At 40.0% G+C, this 20,846-nt stretch overlaps 2 protein-coding genes across 2 annotated transcripts in view; both read right to left on the minus strand.

The window, feature by feature from the left end:
- The window catches only part of muc5e (mucin 5e), a 14,386-nt gene extending 6,545 nt beyond the window's left edge, over positions 1–7,841 (minus strand). Inside the window, exons 1-10 of the mRNA XM_046072650.1 lie at positions 7,793–7,841; positions 5,565–5,603; positions 2,523–2,751; positions 1,862–1,991; positions 1,636–1,693; positions 1,162–1,264; positions 670–818; positions 428–553; positions 199–319; positions 6–90 (exon numbers count right to left, since the gene is read on the minus strand). Coding sequence (XP_045928606.1) covers positions 6–90; positions 199–319; positions 428–553; positions 670–818; positions 1,162–1,264; positions 1,636–1,693; positions 1,862–1,991; positions 2,523–2,751; positions 5,565–5,603; positions 7,793–7,841 — 1,089 coding nt within the window. The remainder of the gene's footprint in view (positions 1–5; positions 91–198; positions 320–427; positions 554–669; positions 819–1,161; positions 1,265–1,635; positions 1,694–1,861; positions 1,992–2,522; positions 2,752–5,564; positions 5,604–7,792) is intronic.
- A 7,326-nt stretch (positions 7,842–15,167) lies between these two features.
- Positions 15,168–20,846, minus strand: part of LOC123985207 (mucin-2-like) — a 29,737-nt gene continuing 24,058 nt past the window's right edge. The window contains exons 32-44 of the mRNA XM_046072651.1: positions 20,126–20,367; positions 19,754–19,940; positions 18,660–18,909; positions 18,303–18,469; positions 18,120–18,189; positions 17,909–18,018; positions 17,698–17,729; positions 17,447–17,600; positions 16,520–16,557; positions 16,266–16,373; positions 15,989–16,028; positions 15,660–15,768; positions 15,168–15,475 (exon numbers count right to left, since the gene is read on the minus strand). Coding sequence (XP_045928607.1) covers positions 15,307–15,475; positions 15,660–15,768; positions 15,989–16,028; positions 16,266–16,373; positions 16,520–16,557; positions 17,447–17,600; positions 17,698–17,729; positions 17,909–18,018; positions 18,120–18,189; positions 18,303–18,469; positions 18,660–18,909; positions 19,754–19,940; positions 20,126–20,367 — 1,676 coding nt within the window. The 3' untranslated portion in view covers positions 15,168–15,306. The remainder of the gene's footprint in view (positions 15,476–15,659; positions 15,769–15,988; positions 16,029–16,265; positions 16,374–16,519; positions 16,558–17,446; positions 17,601–17,697; positions 17,730–17,908; positions 18,019–18,119; positions 18,190–18,302; positions 18,470–18,659; positions 18,910–19,753; positions 19,941–20,125; positions 20,368–20,846) is intronic.

The following is a 20,846-nucleotide window of genomic DNA, read 5'->3' on the forward strand; positions in this document are numbered from 1 at the left end:
CCATCATATGTTGTCACAAACGGCCCTTCAATAAGACATCTGTTGGGGCAGAAGTTTTTAGAGCATTGCCATGTGCCTCTGTCACACGTACTGTGGAGAGAAATCAGGATGAAATTTAAATTGAAAATCTTCAATCATTTTATTCATAGCAAATTGAAATTCGCATTTCATGGATATTCCATAAGTATCAACACTTACCATGTCTGACACTTGGTGCCACGTACATCTCCAGTTGAGTAGCTCTTTCCAGCAAACACACAGGGGCAGCTGGACACACTCACACAGTGGAAGCCAACTGCACGATCATTAAGCACCTTACCTGGGACACAAATTAGAAAACCTCTCATTATTAAGCTCCTGTAGGCTAAAGAAGCTATTACACAGCAGAGTGTGTAAGTGGAGATTTTTATACTTAGATAATGCTCACCGTTTGGGCAGACGCAGGAGCTGGTGAGATCCTGGCTGGATAATCTGGGGTTCAGATTGGAGCAGCTGGGAACAAAGGCCGGACCCTGTTCTACATAAACCAGGTCTCCAGGACAAATCTGTTCCGCTGCAAACATCCACAGAAACAGACAGTCACATCAAGTGCTCTTCAAATAAGTGTCGAAACAGATTTGAGCCAAACAACTTGAAGAGCTTGAAGATCATGATTCAAAGAGCACCTACCACATGCTGTCTCAGATCTCCATCTAGTCCAGACATAGCTGCTGTTTCCACACTGTTGGACAACTTCTTTGAAGAAAGCACAGCTGATGTATTTGCTTTTTTCATAGCCATAAGTGTTCTCGTCACAGAGTTGGACATATTCAAGCATACTTCCTTCCAGACAATCTATGATTTAGGACATGACCCGACTGCAGACCTATAAAACAAACCATCTGAACATCTGGGACTGGTACATACTGCTGCTTAAATTGGTGTTTTTAACTTCACTTTAAGTTTTAAAATGGCCTGACTTCCAAAAATGTGATTAAAAAAGTTGAAGTATCACATTTATGGCTCAATATTTAATGATATATACAAAATTATAAAGTAATTTCTTCATAGCTATAGTGGCTGTAGCTTCAATTAATTAATACCCTGTGTTTCTTTTTCAATAAGATCAATAAATGGGGGAAAAAAATTCATACAGAGCAGCAGCAGGCTGGAATCTAGTACCACTGCAACCGTTTCCTTACTTGATTTGTAACGGAGACAGGATCTCTGGTTTGACATGTGTCATCAGCAAGCTCGCTCTCTTTGATCAACTGCTGCTTGTTGCCTAAATAAAAAAAAAAAAAAAAAAGGACTTCTTTAAGCAAACTGAAAAGTTGTGCATTCCTAAAATCAGCTACATTATACTGATAACTAGAAAAGATGCAATTCCTGCATAAACCTTTAGAAACATTTAGGCCCACTCTGCATTCATTTTATACTTTGTTTTATTTGACTTGAAGTTTTCTCCATTTAAAATTTATCACATACAGCTCACCAGTTACATATAAAACTCATTTGTTGCTTATAATAAACAAATTTTACTTCTTTACCACCAACACTATAACTGCTACTGCTTTCTTTATGTACTGCTGCTAATGTTACTTCTGCTATACCACAGCAATTCTGCTGTTAATTCCAGTCATTTAACCATCCTACCTCGGTTGTTCCCACATAGTCCGGTCATGTCAGCACTCAGCTCCTGCTCCACCTCCACCTTAACAAAAAGTTAGTAGGTGGGTGTGATTAGTGATCTACAGTACCAAACTAGCTGTGAATGTTCAAATGAACTGCACTTGCATTATTTGTGTATGAATTTGTGTGCCTGTGTTTATGCTCCCTTTTGTAATTTGTCAACATATACATAGCACCAGTGTCCTCTTACCCACGCTGTGTCTATTCCTCCAGGTACATTGTGCCAAGTGATAGACAGAGGAAGCAGCGAGCTCCTCAGTTTAGTGTAGATGCCGTACTGAAAGATATGCTGGTAGGTGTGGTCGTACAGAAGGGAAACGCTGTCAACAAATAAGCATACAGAGTGGGTTTTAAAGACAAGTACAAAATTATTAAACTTATCAGAACGATATTCAGGTCCCACTGTTACAATACAATATTCAAATTTTCCACAAATTCTCTTACTCAGTGTGCATCCAAAGTTTTTTGTATACATTTCTTCAGACTACCACCTGACGTTCAGGTCTTTTTTTATTTCTGACTGATCAGAAGTCTTCTCACTTCATCAACTTTGATTTTGAAAGAACATGCCTTAACTCTGACATTAACATTGAAGATCTTAAGAATGGATAACAATGTCAGCGCCTGACTTTCAGTAAATGATTGAAAGGGCCTAAGAGCACAGCACTCACCTGCTGCTCTCATTCTTACTGTAGTTGGTGTAGCAGAGCAATGTGATTTATATGAGAATATACGTTTGATCTGAACAAATACAGACTCCAGGATGTGTGATTAGATCAAACATTGCATGAGTCATTATTTGGTTTTCTGAGTGGTCCCTGTAAAGAAATCGGGGTGGGTTAGGGCCAAACCTTTTCTTCTCCACCAGGATGCTTCCATTCGTCAAAACAGTCCTGACTTTGTTGATAATGATCTCGACTTGGACCAGCAGCCCGCTGTCGTCCCGCCGTGTGGTGATGTCACACTCCACCCGGTTGTGGGTGAAGCGGGTGAGAGTGAACGGGCAGTTGGAGCGCACGTAGAAACTTGAACCATTGAAAGGTTGGACAACCCCGCTGCCAAATGTCCTGCAAGTGTCTGAAAGAACGATCAGTTGAAATGCAATCTGTTTCTTTTTCTTGCCAAATGTGTAAACAATGCTACCCTTTTAATGATCAATTCAGAACTCAATAATGAAATCCAATTACTTTGCATGAACTAGGCTCCGCATGGACACCCACCTGAACAAACTGATTTAGAGACCTGTACCCACATGGACACATTTCACTTCTACTGGTCCCTGTAGGCCATTTTGCCTTTTAAATTTTGTTATATTGATGAATAGCCCAAATAAATACAATGGGATGAACACAATGACACATGTGAAACTACTTCAGTCACACACTGGAGACAGACAACTACAAAGTAAGACAGGAAACCAGAAACCGAAGAAAGCCAGAACCGTGACAGTTTTTTTAAAATGAATTCCTGTGTTTCCCCCATCTTCCAAATTGCCTCATCACCTGCAATAAATGAAAACCCCATCTCATTCTCAATTTCCAAAAATACATAAATCATTGGAGAATCATAAAGTTACTAACCTAACCTTTCATTTAAATAACTATTTGAACTGTTATTTTTAACATGTTTTTGCCATCATCTCTGCTTTCTCCTCATCTGTCGCTGCTCTTGTTTCTCCATCATTTAAGATTGGAACCCACACTTTTTTCTTCCACATTCACTCACTCCCTCCCCCCATTACTAATTAGTGTATTAGTAATAACAATGTTAAATAAAACATTTAATGTTAATTTAAAATATATTTGTATGTTACCATTTATTTGGACAGTCTTCCTACAGATTTGTGACATTCCAACATCTTAGTTGTGATTCAACAATTCAGTTTCACAAAGAAAACCGTTGTTGAATGTGAAGGTACGTCACGCAGTGTTGCATTATGACATGCGCGCCATGTTTACAGGCATGATCTGTTTACTTTTTCGCCAGCCATTGCTATGGTAGTTCTTTATCGAGCAGCACTAACCAGACGTTTATTAAAAATAGACAGAAAATCCAAACACCGCCTCCAACACACAAATTCAAATAGTGCAGGGTAGAGCGGGATTGGGCGCGAACCTGTAAATATGGCGGTGGACCCATAATGCAACACAGCGTGACCTTACCTTCACATTCCCTGTTATACCAGTGTGGTTAAGGTGTGATTACGGCTAATGCTAGTGTATTCATTACAATTTTAGATAACTATACCATATAGCTGACCACTATTTTTTTGTGGGTCGTTTTCCTTCATTAAATCCTTGTGTAAGAAAAATGGTCTACAATGGTGTTAGTAAGATTTGTTAATGCTAAGTATTAACTCTCCAATAATTCGTGCATAACGAGTTCAACATTTGGAAAATTTGCTGTAGCACGTTTTTTTATGCTCGGCCCGTCTAAGCTGTGATTGGGTGGTTCATGAAAAGTGACATTGATTACTTACACCAGTTGTGTTCAGTTGGAAGTGATAGATACTATGACCTTTTTATGGGAAATGAAAATAAAGTGGAGGTGCAGGACAGACGATATTGGATTCTGTTAATTAATGTGTGCATTATCCAGGTAGATGAAGTCCAGGGAGGAAGATAATTGAATTACAGTCTGAGTTTGATAATGCACTGTTGTAATTGATTGTATAAGACAGTGCTCACATCGAGATGAAAGGCAGGCATGATTTGCTTCTAGAGAATGGTAAGAAATTACTTGTTTGGTTTTGGGGTGTGTAGCCGTGTGCAATCTTATGCACACTGCCACACAAAAAGGCACCCATCTTCTCCCTACTCCATCTCCGCGGACAGATTAACAGGCTTGCGAAAACACGAACAGGCGAGCATCACATTGGATAATGTGGATTTAGGGCCATATGAATCGCCAAGAGAACCTGATAAGGAGAGGGCAGTAAATTGGCTACTGGCAGCTTGTGAGAATTAAGTACCGGTTTATTAGAGATTCCTCCATCACAACCTTCCTGCCACAACTCCACTAACTTCATTTGAACTGTTCTCTTGTAAGTTTAGTTTACTTCTTTGACTCGCTAAACAACCTACTTCATCTTGCCTGTTTTCTCCCTTACCACTTCCTCTCCTACCAGTACTGGAATCCAGTCGCCAAAATCTGTATCATCATCTTTATCTACTTCCTGAGTCCTCCTCAATTCTCAACCAGTTTATGCCCAAGCATTTCCAAGTCCCCCAAAAAAAGGCGGTTATGCTGCATTCCAGGCAACTCTGAACTAGGGAATTTCTGACCTCCAGCTAAAAAAAAACAAACAAAAAAGTACTATGGAACGCCACTTGAAGTTGGATTTCCTACTTCTGAAAAAAATATGTATGCTGCACTACGTCATAGCACATTGCAAATGGTAAGCCATAAACTAAGAGGCAAAGTAAACCATTACATTAGTACATAGCCTAGTATCATAGTAAAACTGTTTCTGCATGTAAGTTGATGTAGAAATATTTTGTCAATGTCATTAGGTAGCTGGTTAATCAGGAAAATGTTAAAATGCCCAGAAATGTGAACATTTGGAAATATAGCCTACATCTTTTGCTCACTTTACCAACTGATGTAGCTAGAAGGATACACAGTTAATGACCAACTTATATTTATCACTTGTTTTTAATAAAATGGCCAACCTTTTAATTACCACGTGCACTGCTGAGGGTTTAACTGCATAAACTTGCCAAAGAAACATACGTTTGTCACGATCAGCCATGTTTATCGTTTACATTTAGCATCATGCACTACCATGCAACTGAAACGCTTTGAGGTCAGAAGTCTGTATCCTGGTCAGACAACCACATGAGTGATAAAAATCACTGATCGAGATCCAACATTGATTGACTTATACTAATGTTTCTGAGTTTCTGTTGTGACCAATTCAGCTGTCCCTAAAACTAAAGAAACAGTGTCAAGGTAGATGCGAACACTAATGCACAGATAATGCAAATCAGTGGTGGAAGAATTATTCATGTCTTTAGGTAAAAGTAGTAATATTGGAATATAGAACACTTAAAGTAAAAGTCCTGCATTGAAAATGTAACTATGTAAAAGTATGCAACTATCAGCTAACACTACTTTAGAGAATGAAAAGTATTTAATTAAAAAAATTCCCTAACAATAAAATTAATATTGCTTGAATGTTTAAGTGGCATTTGTTTTATGCTGTAGGTGGTTGCAGTGTATGGAGGATGAGTCTGCCAGAGTTGAAAATACAGAAATTAAAAAGTGCTGAAGAATAAATAAAAATATTAAATTCTCCAAAAATACTTAAATTTAAGCATCAATGAAATTATACAATGCAACATAAAATATCTCTTAATGTCCTTTATTCACCTTTGTATTACGTTCCTTTATAAATTTCTGATGAATTACTAAGACTTGATAGACCGTCTTCAGGTAAAATGCAACATTGTTACAATCAGGAACATCCTGTCTCAAAACACTGAAGAAAAACTGGTCCATGCTTTCATTACTTCCAGGCTTGACTATTGTAATTCTATACTAGTGGGCAGCACAATTAAGTCTCTAAAGCCACTCCAGCTGATCCAGAACGCAGCAGCAGGTGTTCTGTCTAGAGTCAAGATTAGAGAGCATATTTCCTCCAGTTCTAGCCTCTTTACTGGCTCCCTGTGAAATACAGAATAGATTTTAAAATTGTTCTACTTACCTACAAAACCTTAAATGGCCAGACACCATTGTACCTCAAAGAACTCCTGATACCTTACTGCCCCAATAGAGCACTGCGCTCTCGGCTGCTTGTGGTGCCTAATTTAACTAAGGTTAGAGTGGGACGAAGAGCATTTATTTATGAAGCACCTCTACTATGGAACCAGGTTCCTATTTAGGTGCAGGAACTGGATAACATCACCACTTTTAAGGCTAGACTTAAAACTTTCCTGTTTAATAAAACTTTTAGTAGTAGAAGCTTTAGTTATTCTGATTGTACTTTATTACGTGTTTTATGGTTAATTTTATTTAATTTCAAGGCATTTTGTAAAGTGTATTGGGACCATGTTTTTGGTGATTTTGCACTTTAAATTAAACTTGACTTTCATATGTCAACATTTGTCTTTGTAAAGTGAGAAAATGAAATAAAGTCGTTAACCCTGCCTGTCAACTTGCTGTGGTCCGTTTCGGTGTATTTACCATAAAGGCTCGAATACGTATGCACTCCAAATTTAGGTGCAGCTAGCTTGACTGCATTCTCACAGACAGCTCACCTGATTGCAGTTTTGTGTCCATGTATGCCGCTAACTGAAACACTGTCAGTCAGAATGTCCATACAAAAAAGAAGGAAGACATGACTGGCAGTGTTGTTTTCAAACAGTTGCTAAACGCCTCGGTTCACTGATCACCTCACGGAAGGAAGCCATCTCTGCCGCGACTGTGGGGAGCAAGGCTTGTTGCAGTTTGATCAACAAATATGGAAGAAGTTGACCTCTTGAGACACAGCGCCTTCATTTGCATAATGAGGCAGAAATGCATACAGAAATGTAAAAGGAGACAGAAATAAATAACTTTTGGAAAATAAATAGGGTAGAAAATGCAAAGGAAAAAATACAGAAAAATATTTTAACATAAATGTATTAATACATACATTTAAAAAATTAAGAAAATACATTCTTAATTTGTAAAGTAACTAGCAACTACAGCTGTCAAATAATTGTAGGGGAGTAGAAAGAATATTTTTATAAGAAAATTACTATTATTTCTAGTGGTAGAAATTAAAACTACTATTAAACTGAAATACTCTAAAGTACCTCAACTTTGTACTTAAAGTACAGTAATTGAGTAAAGGTTCTTAGTTTCATTCCACCACTTTTCTTTCTCCAGTCTGCTGAATGTGATAACTTCTAATTCAACTTGTGTGGTTGAAGCCTTATTGATCAATAAATGGTTGAAGTAAAAACTAGAGGTGGAAAAAAACATGAACAACAACAAACAATTTTACAGATTTTACAGAGTATGTTACATTAGTGGCAATATTGAAATTGTCACCTTTTTTGTGTCATGTTGATTTTGCAGTATCCTTGTGCCTGAATGAATTCATGTTCAATTGATGAAATGAAAGATTACATGGTACCTGAGGCCAGTGAAAGGAAGACTGCCAGGATCCATCGCTGTGACGTCATGCTGCCTGATGCTCCCTCGCTATAGGAGAGCAAGAACTGGCCAAACAACCTGCCACATGGCTTAAAGAGGCACACACAAAAACACTGATCTGAACTCATTCATAGATGTGCACACTCACTTTCAATGAAAATACCAGGAAACTAAGAGATTAAAACAATTATACAATCAACTAACTGGCAATTAAGCTTAAGTAAATGATATTGCAATGCTAGAAAATTGTTTCCAGCATCTTTTGTTTATTATTTAAGAAATTCCGGTATAACAATAATCCCTCCGGTATATACTATTGTGGGAATTTGAGTGCATGCGTGAAAGAGATCTTGAGAATGTGTTCAGGGGGCTTAAAGTTTAATATACTGTGAAGGCCCAAGCCACACTGGGTAACAGCCAGCAATAGTAATATAGTACATAATCTACAATGTTTTGTTGAGTACACAGGTTAGCAGTTAGCCACACGCCAAATAATTCATGACTGCCAATTACAGATTACACAGTTTGAGTTGTAATATATATTTATTTGCTTTTAGCCATTCACTGCTCAAATGGAGTGCACACATTTTCACATTGTAGGATTAAGTAAATATTTTCCGTTACATTAATCATTCTCGTGTTACCATGCTGGAGAGATCTCTGTCCTGGTGGAAGAAAGGTGGGGCCAAGAGTGGAGGTCTGTTATATACTGTGTGCTGCCAATCAAGCCGCAACATGTGCTGTCATGTTAGAGGGGGTTTTTGGGTTTATTTGTATTAATTGTGGTTGTCGTCCATTTTGTTTTCCCCTTGTGCGTAAATTGGTTTGGCCAAGCCAATATATGTTCCCTTGTGTCTAGTTCAGTTCGTCTTCTGTTTGTTGTATGCAGTTTTTAGTGTACTTATATTTTGTTAACCGCTTTATAGGTCTTGATATTAAATGCGGGGGCATGACTGAAAACATTTGAGAACCACTGGGCTAATTGGTCACACAACACTAGGTTTCCCAGTCCAGCCATAAACACGTTCACTGCAATCGCAAACACTGACATATTTTACAAGCGAAGAGCAAACTTTAATATAAGATAAATACGAAGAAATTAAACACACAATCCAGGTTTAAAGCAACACAGCTGCACTTCCACATGCAGATTGAACCCAATTCTTCTGGACATTTTAGCCTTATTCTTTCAGCTGCAATGGCTGGGGGGGGGGGGGGGGGGGGGGGGGTGCTTCTGGACAATAAAAGCCTCAGGCATTTAATAAACAAAACCTGCTTTGAGGTACAGACCCAGGATGGGTCAACCTCAAAACAGCTACTGTTCACTAACAAAGACCACACCAATGTGAGGTATGAAAAGGTAGTTTATTCGAATAATAAGGAGTATTTATGATGGCTGCATCGAGGATAGAGAGATGGAGGGGTTTGGTGGCCGAAGCAGATAGGAACCCGGGGGTCGAGACTCAGGGTGGGGGCTCGTCTCGATAAGCGCCTTGTTTATCAACCCATCCTTGGTTCCTGTTGAAGAAAAAAGACAACAATAATTACTTAACATTGTGAAATGGTCACAGTTTGGCTAGGTTTATGCACCAAAACTACTTGGTTAGGCTATGCTTATAATACACTAGTGAGATACCTTAGTAGGCTACAAATCTGCTTGATTTCTGGTATAGCACTGCTGTCAGGTAACATTATATTACTTACCCACAGACATTCAAGCTGTGAGTATTGCTGTCTGGAGCTGGTGTGCTGGCTCTGGTAAACCGCCTGCTCCTCAGAGGAGCTAGGAAGCAAATAGGCAGTGGTGACTAAGCAGTATCAAAGAGGAATTCGTATGGGTATCTTCCCTTCCCTTCCAGACAATTTTAGGCTTGCCGTCATTTACTCCATCATAGAAACATTTATCAGTCTTTGCACCCATTGGGTTATGGTTAGTTTTGCCTCTTTCCAGTTTACTGTTATCATTTTATTTGCTTTCAATAGAATAACCCCCAATATAGGCTATATCTTTGATCTGTATTACATAGATTTTTGGGTATGGCCCCCAGCAAAAACGATATCGGTTCTGGGGGGGCATCCACCCCTTAAATATTATCAATTTCTATTTTTAACATTCTCCTAAATACATTGGATTATCAGGGGTTTTCCTGGCTCTGAATGGGCCTTTGGGGGGTGACTTCGCGGGACAGTAAGCATGATCGGTATGCATAGACCTACAGTAAAGGCAGTGAGTTACCTCACACATAAATGTCAAAAAGTATCTAAGTCCCAACAGAACAGCATATATGTCAGGGAGAAACAAAAAAAAGTAACAAACAAAAACAAACAATGCAAGTAACACAGAACCAAACTTCCACTTCACCAATCTGATGCAGCAGCAGCTGAACTCTAACTGCGCCAAATCGGGGCAGAGAGGTGTGACCAATCCGGGATAACGCACATAGTGCCAATGTGACCAATATTACACTAACATGCAAAAGAGGTCTGAACGAGTGTATTCCATAAATAGAACTTAAGCAAAGCCTCCATCTGGAATATAGCCTATAGAACATAACCTTATTTTGTAAAGAGTTGTGACAGCATGGAACATTCAAATATTCGTCTCAATAATATAACAACGCTTAATGTTATTCCTGTACGTCCATTAGCAATATGGGGTTAATATCCTTACCACTGTTTTGATTGCAGCTAACTTTAGTCCACCTTTGCGGTGGAGTCACTTTAGTCTTCTCCTTGCCGAAAAGCCTTAAGATCGTTTCCCTCCCTCTCCTCTCTTGGTTCATCCATCCAGCTTTCAGGTCCTCCTCGATGCGCTCCCTCTCCCCGCATCTCACATCGATCCCCAGCTCCTTGAGCTGTGTGCCGCTCTCGTTAGTGTTGGAAAAGTTTTCTCCCCAGTGTTCAGCTTAATCCTCAATTGTGCTGGGTACAGACATCTCGCCAGAATGTCCTTGCTTCTTCAGTTTCTTCCAGTGGAGCTCAGTTACTACACCGCTAGTCTGTCCATGACGTCACCGAAGCCCCACTAAAGTCTATTATAGGTAAATTTATTCCCCTACATGCTGCTCAAAGTAATCTCAGTCAGCGACTCCACCTCTCCTCTGGCACTGCAGGAAGGAGTGAGAGGGATGCTTTGGGTCTCTGTCGCTCTGAAACTTTACAAAAACACAGAAGGAGAACTTTGTAGTAATTTGAGATAATTTCATTCATCTGTCCTGAGAGATGTTTTTATTATCCCCACCAAGAGTGACATGAAAGATCTGCCCTCAAATTCAAAAAGACTTAATGATAACATCTGATTGATATGTGTCACCAACCTCAAACATAATGGGTGAAATATTAAGTTCTGTATTGTGAACAAACAGAGGTGTTTACTTTCAGGAAACACTGGTGAACCAGACAATGCATGGCATATTAAGGACAAGTGGACAAATGAGAGAAGAGGCCAGGGTGTATGAACCAGGATGTAATAATTTTTTAATTTGAATGTTTCACGTGCAGCTATCGTTGATATTTGTCATGGTATTGCATTTGATTGCATACCACCACCATAATTCCTGCCAGAAATTACAACAAACGGTCAAATTAGTAAAACATTAACACTGGTTAGCCACACAGTATATTGCCACTTAAGGACACGTGGACAAATGAGGAAATGAGAAATAAGGCCAAGGTGCATGAACCAGGATGTAGTTATTTTTCAAACTGAATGCTAAGAAAAGTATCACATGACGTTTAAATATGTGTTCTGCAGCTACTCAGATTTCTTTTAATGCAAAGATTATACTTAGAGCTGCAAACTGAGAACGCTCATTAACTTAAATCAGAGAGGTGATAAAAGGATTAAGTGGCTTACATTAGCAAGCTACATTAAACCGGAGATATTTCAACCTAACCCACTGCTTTCACTTCAATTGGGATTCTTAGTGTGTGCAGATACTGAGGAGTACTCACTGCATATAATTAACCTGTAACTAGATACCTATAGCTGCAGTAACTTGGTATTGGTTGAAGATAAAACTAAATTCAAATGTAAATATTATTGTAAGTAGTTAAATATGTTTATAAATCACTACAAAAACTGCATATAGTAAATGGTGGTTCTACCTGTTAATCCTTTTTCACAGAAACACAAAGATTTAACAGTTCGCACACAGCTTTGATTTTAAGGTAGAAAGTGAAGTTTGTGTAACAGTAAGAAATCTAAGTTTTGGACATTGCGAAACCTTTTAGATTGTGATGATGTAAAGCTACATTTATAGATTTTTTTTTGGTCACTAGGGACCAGAAGAGCTCCAAAACAAACAAACAGACCATGGCTAACACGTTAGCTACTTACCTACTGACACATTCAGCAGACACAGAACAACATTATCATGCCTTTGGAGTCAAGTTTCTGGCCACTGTTATTCACTGGCCTTAAACAGGTTTATCGTTTGGTTTATAGCCATTTGGCAGGACAGCCCACAAGACACAGTGAGAGACACGTCACAACAGAGGTACAAAAATGAATAACTCAATATATTTCATAATAGCCTACATTAACAAAATTGACCTGGGGGGAAAAAATATGAATGAGGCCTTAATCAACACTGTCATTACATAACAACCTGCATTCTCCCTACAAGGCTGTGTGTGGATAAAACATGTGATACTTAATATCTTCAGGTGGCCAGTCAAGTGTTTTTCCTCCATTTCCTTGGGTATTGAAGGCTGTGTTACAGCTAAATATAAAAAAAAAATGATCAATGAGAAAGCCACGGCACATGTGTAAGTGAATTTAAATGCCTCACTTGCACACATTTTTGTTGGTGTGCAGCAGCCTGCACTGCAGAGAACATGGCACAGATGAAAACCAACCTGACCAATGTAATTGCATTTGACACAAGACATGCACCTAATTTAAATTGTTTAGAAGTCTTTAGATCAGACCAATGCCCTACGTGGTTAAAGGAGCAGAGGCGGCAAGTTCAACTTGATTCAGGAAACAGATGTTAAAGTGTTCCGGTAATTTAAGTCTAAAAGTGAAACTTTCAAATGTTTTATTCATTGCACATGAAGTGAAATATTTCAGGGCTGGAAATCAAAACCCATCCATCCATCATCAACCGCTTATCCTGTGTACAGAGCTGGAGCCAATCCCAGCTTACATCAGGCAAAAGGCAGGGTACACCATGGACAGGTTGCCAGTCCATCACAGGGCCACATATAGACAAACAACCACTCACAATTTAGGAGACACCAATTAACCTAGCCTGCATGTCATTGGATGGCAGGAGGAAGCCAGAGCACCCAGAGAACATGCAAAGAAAGGCTGGGGTACCGGGCTTTGAACCCATGACCTTCTTGCTGTGAGGTGCTAACCATTCTACCACCGCGCCGCCCAGAAATCAAAGCCCATATCTCAAAATATTAGAATATAAGAATGAAGAATGTACAATACAGAAATTCCAACCTACTGAAAGGTTGAAAAGTTCTGAAAAAAGTTGAATTTATGCACTCAGTACTTGGTCTGGTCTCCTTTTGCATGAATTACTGCATCACGGTGGCGTGGCATGGAGGCAATACATCTGAGCACTGATGAGGTGTTACGGAAGCCCTTGTTGCTTTGATAGGGCCCTTCAGCTCGTCTGTATTTTTGGGTCTGGTGTCTCTCACTGTCCTCTTGACAAACCCCACGGATTCTCTAGAGTTTCAGGTCAGGCGAGTTGGCTAGTCAGTAAAGCACAGTAACACCATGGTCAGCAAACCAGTTCCTAATGTTTTTGGCACTGTGGGCAGGTGCCAAGTCCTGCTGGAAAGCATCTCCACAAAGCTTGTCAGCAGATGGAAGCATGACGTGCTCTAAAATCTCCTGGTAGACAGTGCAGTGACTCTGGATTTGATAAAACACAGTGGCCCAACACCAGCAGACGACATGGTGCCCCAAATCATCACTGACTGTGGAAACTTCACTCAAGCAACTTGGATTCTGTGCTTCTCCACTCATCCTCCAGACTCTGGGACCTTGATTTCCCAAATGAAATGCAAAATTTACTTTCATCTGAAAAGAGGACTTTGGACCACTGAGCAACAGTCCAGTTCTTTTTCTTCTTAGCACAGGTAAGACATTGTCTCTGGTTCAGGAGTGGCTTGACACCAGGAATACGACACTTGTAGCTCATTTCCTGGACACGTCTGTGAGTGGTGGCTCACGATGCACTGACTCCAGCCTCAGTCCACTCCTTTTAAAAATCCCTTGACTTCTTGAAAAGGCTTTGCTTGACAATTCTCTTAAGGCTCATCCCTGTTGCTTGTGCACCTTTTCCTACCACACTTTAACTTTCTAGTCACCTTTCCATGATTATGCTTTGATACAGCACTCTGCAAACAGCCAGCCCTTTCAGCAATGACCTTCTGCGGCCTCCAGGTGGGTGGTGTCAACGAGTGTCTTCTGGACAACTGTCAAGTCAGATGTCTTCCCCATGATTGTGGTTGAGTGTACTGAACCAGACTGAGAGATCGAAGGCTCTTCTCGGGTTGACATTTCTGTATTTATTCTAATATTCGGAGGTATAGAATTTTGATTTCCATGAACTATTTCAGTTTATATGTTATGAATCTAGAATATATAAAAAGGTTTCACTTTTTGACTTAAATTACAGGAAAAAACAAACTTTTCCACGATATTCAAATTTTCTGATGCACTTGTATATTAATCAGAGACAGCCAGTGGAGGGAGCCCTCTCATCTGTCTATAACAGACATGCTTCATGGGCATGTTTATGAGTCAATTGGAGAGCAGCACCCACGTGTGCTTTCCACTGTCCACCGTTTTAGATTTGTAATACAATATTTATTTTTTCCTCTTATAAATAAAAGCACAGCAAATAATACATTTTTTTGGCAATTGTATGCCAAGGTCATGAGATCCATTCATCCATCCATCCATCAATCATTATACAGAGTACAGGGTCGCGGGGTCCCAGCTGGCAAGGTCATGAGATATGAAGTGAAAATATTTAGCTTCATTCTCTGAAAATGTGAGCAAACTTTCTTCAATATTCAAGTATGTGGAAACTATAGGCTGATGTTGGTGCTAGTGGAAAGGTTAGGGGTCATCAGCATTTTCAGCAGCGATCCTTATCCAAATTTTAGATCTTAGTCTGTCAAGTGTTAGAGAGCTCGACAGAACTACCTCCATGGCTAGACATCACTTTTGAGAAGCTTTTTTTTTTGTTATTTCCATGAAACAACCCTTTAACTTCTGGAAGACTTGGGAATAGGAGTGATCACAGCCGGAGCAGTGTGGCTGCCAATATATACTTAGGGTGAAAAGGTGTGAACTGCACAGAAAGAAGATACATACTACAAACTGGAGATTAGTAAATTATTAATTTTATTTTCTTATTAGAAATCTATAAAATCTGAATACATTAGAATTTGATTTGGAAATCTAATGGACACATTACAGCATTGTTTATTCTTGGTTCTGGCTTGTGCCGTCAGTACTTTTCAGCACTGGTCACCACAGCCTCTGCACTCACAGCTGGTGACATGCCTGTAAGAGAAGAATCTGGTCGTGAGGTCGAAGCATTGCAGGGTCACAGATCTCCTCTCGGAGCTCCGCTCCCGACAGCATCTGTGCTTCTGCTGCACCTGCAGGTCACCCTGTAACACGACCCTGTTGCAGTGACAGTACCGGAGGGGAGGAGAGTGGGAGCGAGTGGGGAAAGTAAAAATTCAGGAAAGTTTCTTCTTGTCAAAGAGACAATGAAACGCATCTATTGTTGAGTTCTCACTGAACACTAATCTTCAAAATGTGTTAATGTTACTGCTGATCAGTGATCAGGTATAATTCTTCTCACCTGGGTTCAGACATGCATTGGCCCTGACACGCAGGCATCTGCATGATGGTGGTACAGTTGTCTACGGTGACGTTAATACTGGTCACCTTCGGAGCACAGCTTTGGATACCTGGAGTTAGGGGAAATTAATATGTGAGCGTCATGCGAGTGTGAGCGACAAATTTGAAGATATTTTCCCCCTTTATAGAGTCAAATATTAAACATCCAACATTTGAATATTGAAAATTGTTAAAACTAAAATGTCAAAACTCTACAGACTGAAAGAAAGTTAATGTGACAAAGTCAGCAGTTGTAAATGACTTCAGTATTTTGATTTTGACTTAACGTACATGTAAAGCAGCAGTGCTCGTCATCCCAAATTCTGTCCTCCTGGTGAATAAATAAACAGCACAAGATCAAATGGTTATTGTTCTACTTTTTCTTTCCACACCCAATGAGAAATTTTTGTTCCAATTTGTAATTTCAATAAAAGCTATAGCCCCCTGGAGCAGCTCTACGTAATACTTCCAATCTATTTTCATTGTAAACCATTCTTTAGCTGGTGGGAAATGCAGTAACAAGTTATTTCTGCATAATGAGGAGGTAAGATGTTACTAGGGTGTGTACCTCCTGACAGTTTTCTGTTGGACAGACTCTAGTCTCAGTCTTAATACCCTCTTTGCTGCAACTGAATGAAATGCAGGAATGGGCAGCATCCTTCCATCTGTCTCCCACCTACACACACAAAGATAGATATCACGACAAGACACTTAACAGTACAGTGATTCATTTAAATCCAAAATGCACTTTTTCTCTAAAGGAGAAGAAACACTTTTCTTCCTTATGTAAAGATTATAATAATGAGATTGGACACAACATACCTTGTATGTTTTTTCATGATATCTGCATGTCTTCTCAACTGAAAAATAACACATGTAGTAATAAGTGTCTAGGTACATAGGCCCAGATTTACTAAAGGTTTGCGTGAGTAACAATGTGTGCAAACTTGATCACCAGCAGATTAACACGTGGGGTTATTCTACTAACGTGTGCACGCGCAATGACGTCTTTCAAAAGTGCAAGATAGCGCCTGTTGCTCTACTTTTGCCTTAATGAAAATGCAATTTGGGACATTTCAATTTTATTGTGCAAAGTAATGGGAGGGTAACATGCAATTGCCTTTATTTACCACACTCAATGTGATCTAACAAGCCTAAACGTAAATTTCAAGTGAGTGCTATTTATTTAATACATTTGAAAGGGAGGTGCAAACCACCAAGTGTTGCGCAGAGAGGGCTGCTATTGCCACAATCCATTGTAGATATAAGAGAGGGAATGGGGCGTTGGGGCGTACTTGGCCAGGGACAATAGGTAACGGAGCGACCGGGCATAGTGCGGACGGTCAGTGATTGTTTCATCTGGCTGGATGAAGCACAATCTGCTGGCATTTCCTCACATCTGGGCATTCCAGCATACTGTAGCTGTTTCTGCTGGGGTTTCGCAAAGCAGTTTTTTAGGTGTGCTGTCCCAAGTACTCAGTGGTTTTTACGCAGTGGCTGCTTTCCCTCCTGACTCTCCACGACGGAAAACATTAAAACACGCAAAACCCTCATTTAAATACTCCCACCTCCATTGTGTTTGCTCCTGTTGTCATCTACGCAATAATTCTTAGCAAATCACCCATAACAGATACTACAATTGCATGTGCAATATTTTAGAATGCACACGCAATTCAGTACTCTTTATTCAGGATGTTAGTAAATCGGGCCCATAGTATTTGTACATGAAAAGGCGAGTCCAGTTCTTACCACAAGTCTGATCACCACAGCAAGAGGTGTTTACCAATACAGCATCAGGGCTACATACGGGAGCTGGCTCAGGAGGTTTTGGAAGACACTCCTCTGTCCGAGTCTGGTTGTTACACGTACACAGGTTACAGCCGGACTGCCACACCTCACCAGGCTGGAAGACATGTATGGAAATACTTTCTTAAAATCTAGAATCCAGTCTAGAGTCAGATTTATTACTATCTTCGCACTGATGAGAAAGAGATATTTACCAGTCTGGGCTCACCAAGTGGTCCTTTACAATCTGGTGGACAAGAAAACAAACACTACATTAACCCCATTTATAACTACATATTTAAATGTATATCTTTTGCACACGTTCTGTAAATAAGAAGCTTTGCCAGTGCATCAAAAAGTATTGCACTGCATAAGATATCAAGCAAAGTGTGTCTAGGTGGGTCTACTGTAGGACATGTTACTCACACGGACAGTCAGACACACAGATGTTTGAGTACGGTCCTGCCCTGGACTGGCCGCTGGGACAGAAACAGCCTATGGCGTTCTTCTCGAGGACGGCTCCTGGATAAAGTGTTCTGTACAGCCAAACCAGAAAAGAAAGAGAAATGGGGAAAATCTTTACAGGACAGGAAATCTTGAAACAAATGTCCTAACAAGTGCTTGGATGATTACAAACCTTCCATCGCAGACGTCATCCAGCTTGTTTTGACATTCTCTGAAAACCAATCCTTCTGGACACGGCACATCTGAAACAGTGCATTTTAAGGAGGAATTTATTGTCTTGTTGTGCAAACAAACAAGACAATAATCTGTCCACGGTCTGACTGGCTTTGCTTTACAGAGAATAAAAAATACTTACCACACCTTCCATTAGTTAGATTTCTCCAGTCAACACAGAAACCAGCATTTTTGCACTCGTCAGCAGCTTGCTCTAGTGAAGAACAAGGGCCACTCCTGCATGAATCAAACTCACAGTTGCTCTTCTTAAGGATCAGATTCACATACGTCCTGCATTCTGAAAAGACTCTGAGGAAACAGAAGAGATAAGATAGATACATTTTTTTATTCAGTAGTTCAGGAATAGACAACTCAAAACATAGAGAGATTTGCTTTTATGACCTACAGTACAACTGTAGTACATATGTACAAACAAACACATATTCCCAATTCTATCACCTATTCCCTCACAAGGCCTGTGTGTGTTCGTGCAGCTTACGGATGGTTTAGCAGCTCACATAGTCGGCTCCCAGGACAGGAGGTGGTAACAGTGGTGGAGGTGGTAACAGTGGGTGGGGGGGTGGTTACTGGGGGAGTGGTTACTGGGTGACAAGGTACGTTCCTTGGTGCAGAAGCACAGGCTGGCTTCAGCGGGTCAGGATAAACCCAGTCATAGGCCGTCTTATCACAGCAGCTGTCGTCCTCAATCTGGCCTCCTTTACGGACACATGATCCAACGCCACATACACCTGGAGGGTAGATTGAGAGGTAAGCTTCAGCAAAAGAAGATGTCTGATTTAAAGTCTATTATACACAGATTTTAATTGACAAACACTCGCAGATTTGAATTGCTGTTTCATTCTGTCCTGTATTGGTCAGAATTTTTTAATGCAGCTTCAAGATTAACACTTTTTGCGTATGTTAGCCTACAAGCTAATTCAGCAAAGCAGCAGACAGAAGAGATAAAGATAATAGGTTTACAAAAAATGTTGTTTTGCATTACCTGGAAATCCACTCATGTCTGATTTAAAGTCTATTATACACAGATTTTAATTGACAAACACTCATTCCAAGCTATGCATTAGTTTTAACAGTCAGGATGGCAGCATCTCATATATCTTAACTATAGCTGGCACCCTCATGGTCCACAAAAGAATTGGCTCAGCACAAATTCCTAAATATACAGCAAGTAAGAAAAACATTCCCATAACATTATATATTTAAATCATCTGATGAAGAAGATCTATTTTAAAATCTAAGTTATTGCCACACAACCAGCTGGTCTAAGTGTTTTCAGAAATTTGATATCAAAAGGTGCAGATTTGAATTGCTGTTTCATTCTGCCCTGTATTGGTCAGAATTTTTTAATGCAGCTTCAAGATTAACACACTTTTTGCGTATGTTAGCCTACAAGCTAATTCAGCAAAGCAGCAGACAGAAGAGTGACAGATGAGATAAAGATAATAGATTTACAAATAAAGGTTGTTTTGCATTACCTGGAAATCCACTCTACACAGACAACACATACTGTGAAATTGGATATACAGCATGCACTTAACACAGGTGGACCCTCCCTTTCAATCCATTACCCACCACATTGTCCTTGGGTGTTGTTGAGGAAGTGCTCCATGGCTAGACTGACCACCAGGGTATAATACGGACTGAGGGAGACATAAGAGCGGATCTCTGGGAGGTAGATAGACACCATGTACCCCGTGGTCTCAAACCTCCACCCAGGTGTCTCATATGGCGGCTTTATGGCGGCGTTGTTCAGAGTGGCCTAGGGCAGATTAGATAAGTATCAAACCAACTGTCTTATCCTTTCTATAGTGTATGGCAGCCTTAAATAGCTTTATGTAAAGATATCCTACATCACAGAAAATGATTCTCAGCATCTATGTTGCCAAATATGTACACAGTGACATGACATACTATAAATAAATTGAAAGCTGCATTATATCCTACCTGTACTGCAAACAAATCTGGATTGATAGTGAGTGTAGCAGTACTGTTCTGATATTTCAGGATGATGCCTTTAGCACAGGAGCCTTCGATGCCTGGCACACAGTCGAAGTTGTCAACAGCAATGGTCAGATTATGGAGTGGTGACCGCTCCTCCATCAGGATGTAGGTGCAGTCGTCTAAGAAATTAAAGTTTACTCCTTGGAAAGAGATGTAGTGGGGATCCCCATATAGCTCACAGCGACCTTGGGACAGAATGGGGAAGTAGGAGAGATTAAAAATAATATAAAAAATAATTAGCTAGCCACATGGCTCGGTCTGTCAATTCACCACTTTGGTCCAGACTGAAATATATCAACAGCTATTGGATGGATGGCTATTCAAGTTCAAGTTTATTTATCTATCACATTTAAAAACAACACTAGTTGACCAAAGTGCTTTCCACAATACACAACAAATATACATGACAACAACAGTAGAAAAAAAGTCAAAAAATGTCACTACTCAACTCTGTTTGAAGGCCAATGAAAATGTCAGGAGTCCGGGCAACTCTTATTTCAACAGGTAAAGTGTTCCAATTAAGGTGTTTTCAGACCAAAAGTGAAGCGAGCATTTGTGGGTGGGTTTACATAGAAAGTCAATGCAAAGACACGTAGAGCAGCGACTTCCTGTCGGGCGGCGCGAAGCGACGCAAAGGGGGCGGGGCCGGCTTCTGCTCTGAAAA

The sequence above is a fragment of the Micropterus dolomieu genome, linkage group LG16 (genome assembly GCF_021292245.1).
Source record: "Micropterus dolomieu isolate WLL.071019.BEF.003 ecotype Adirondacks linkage group LG16, ASM2129224v1, whole genome shotgun sequence".
NCBI lineage: Eukaryota > Metazoa > Chordata > Actinopteri > Centrarchiformes > Centrarchidae > Micropterus > Micropterus dolomieu.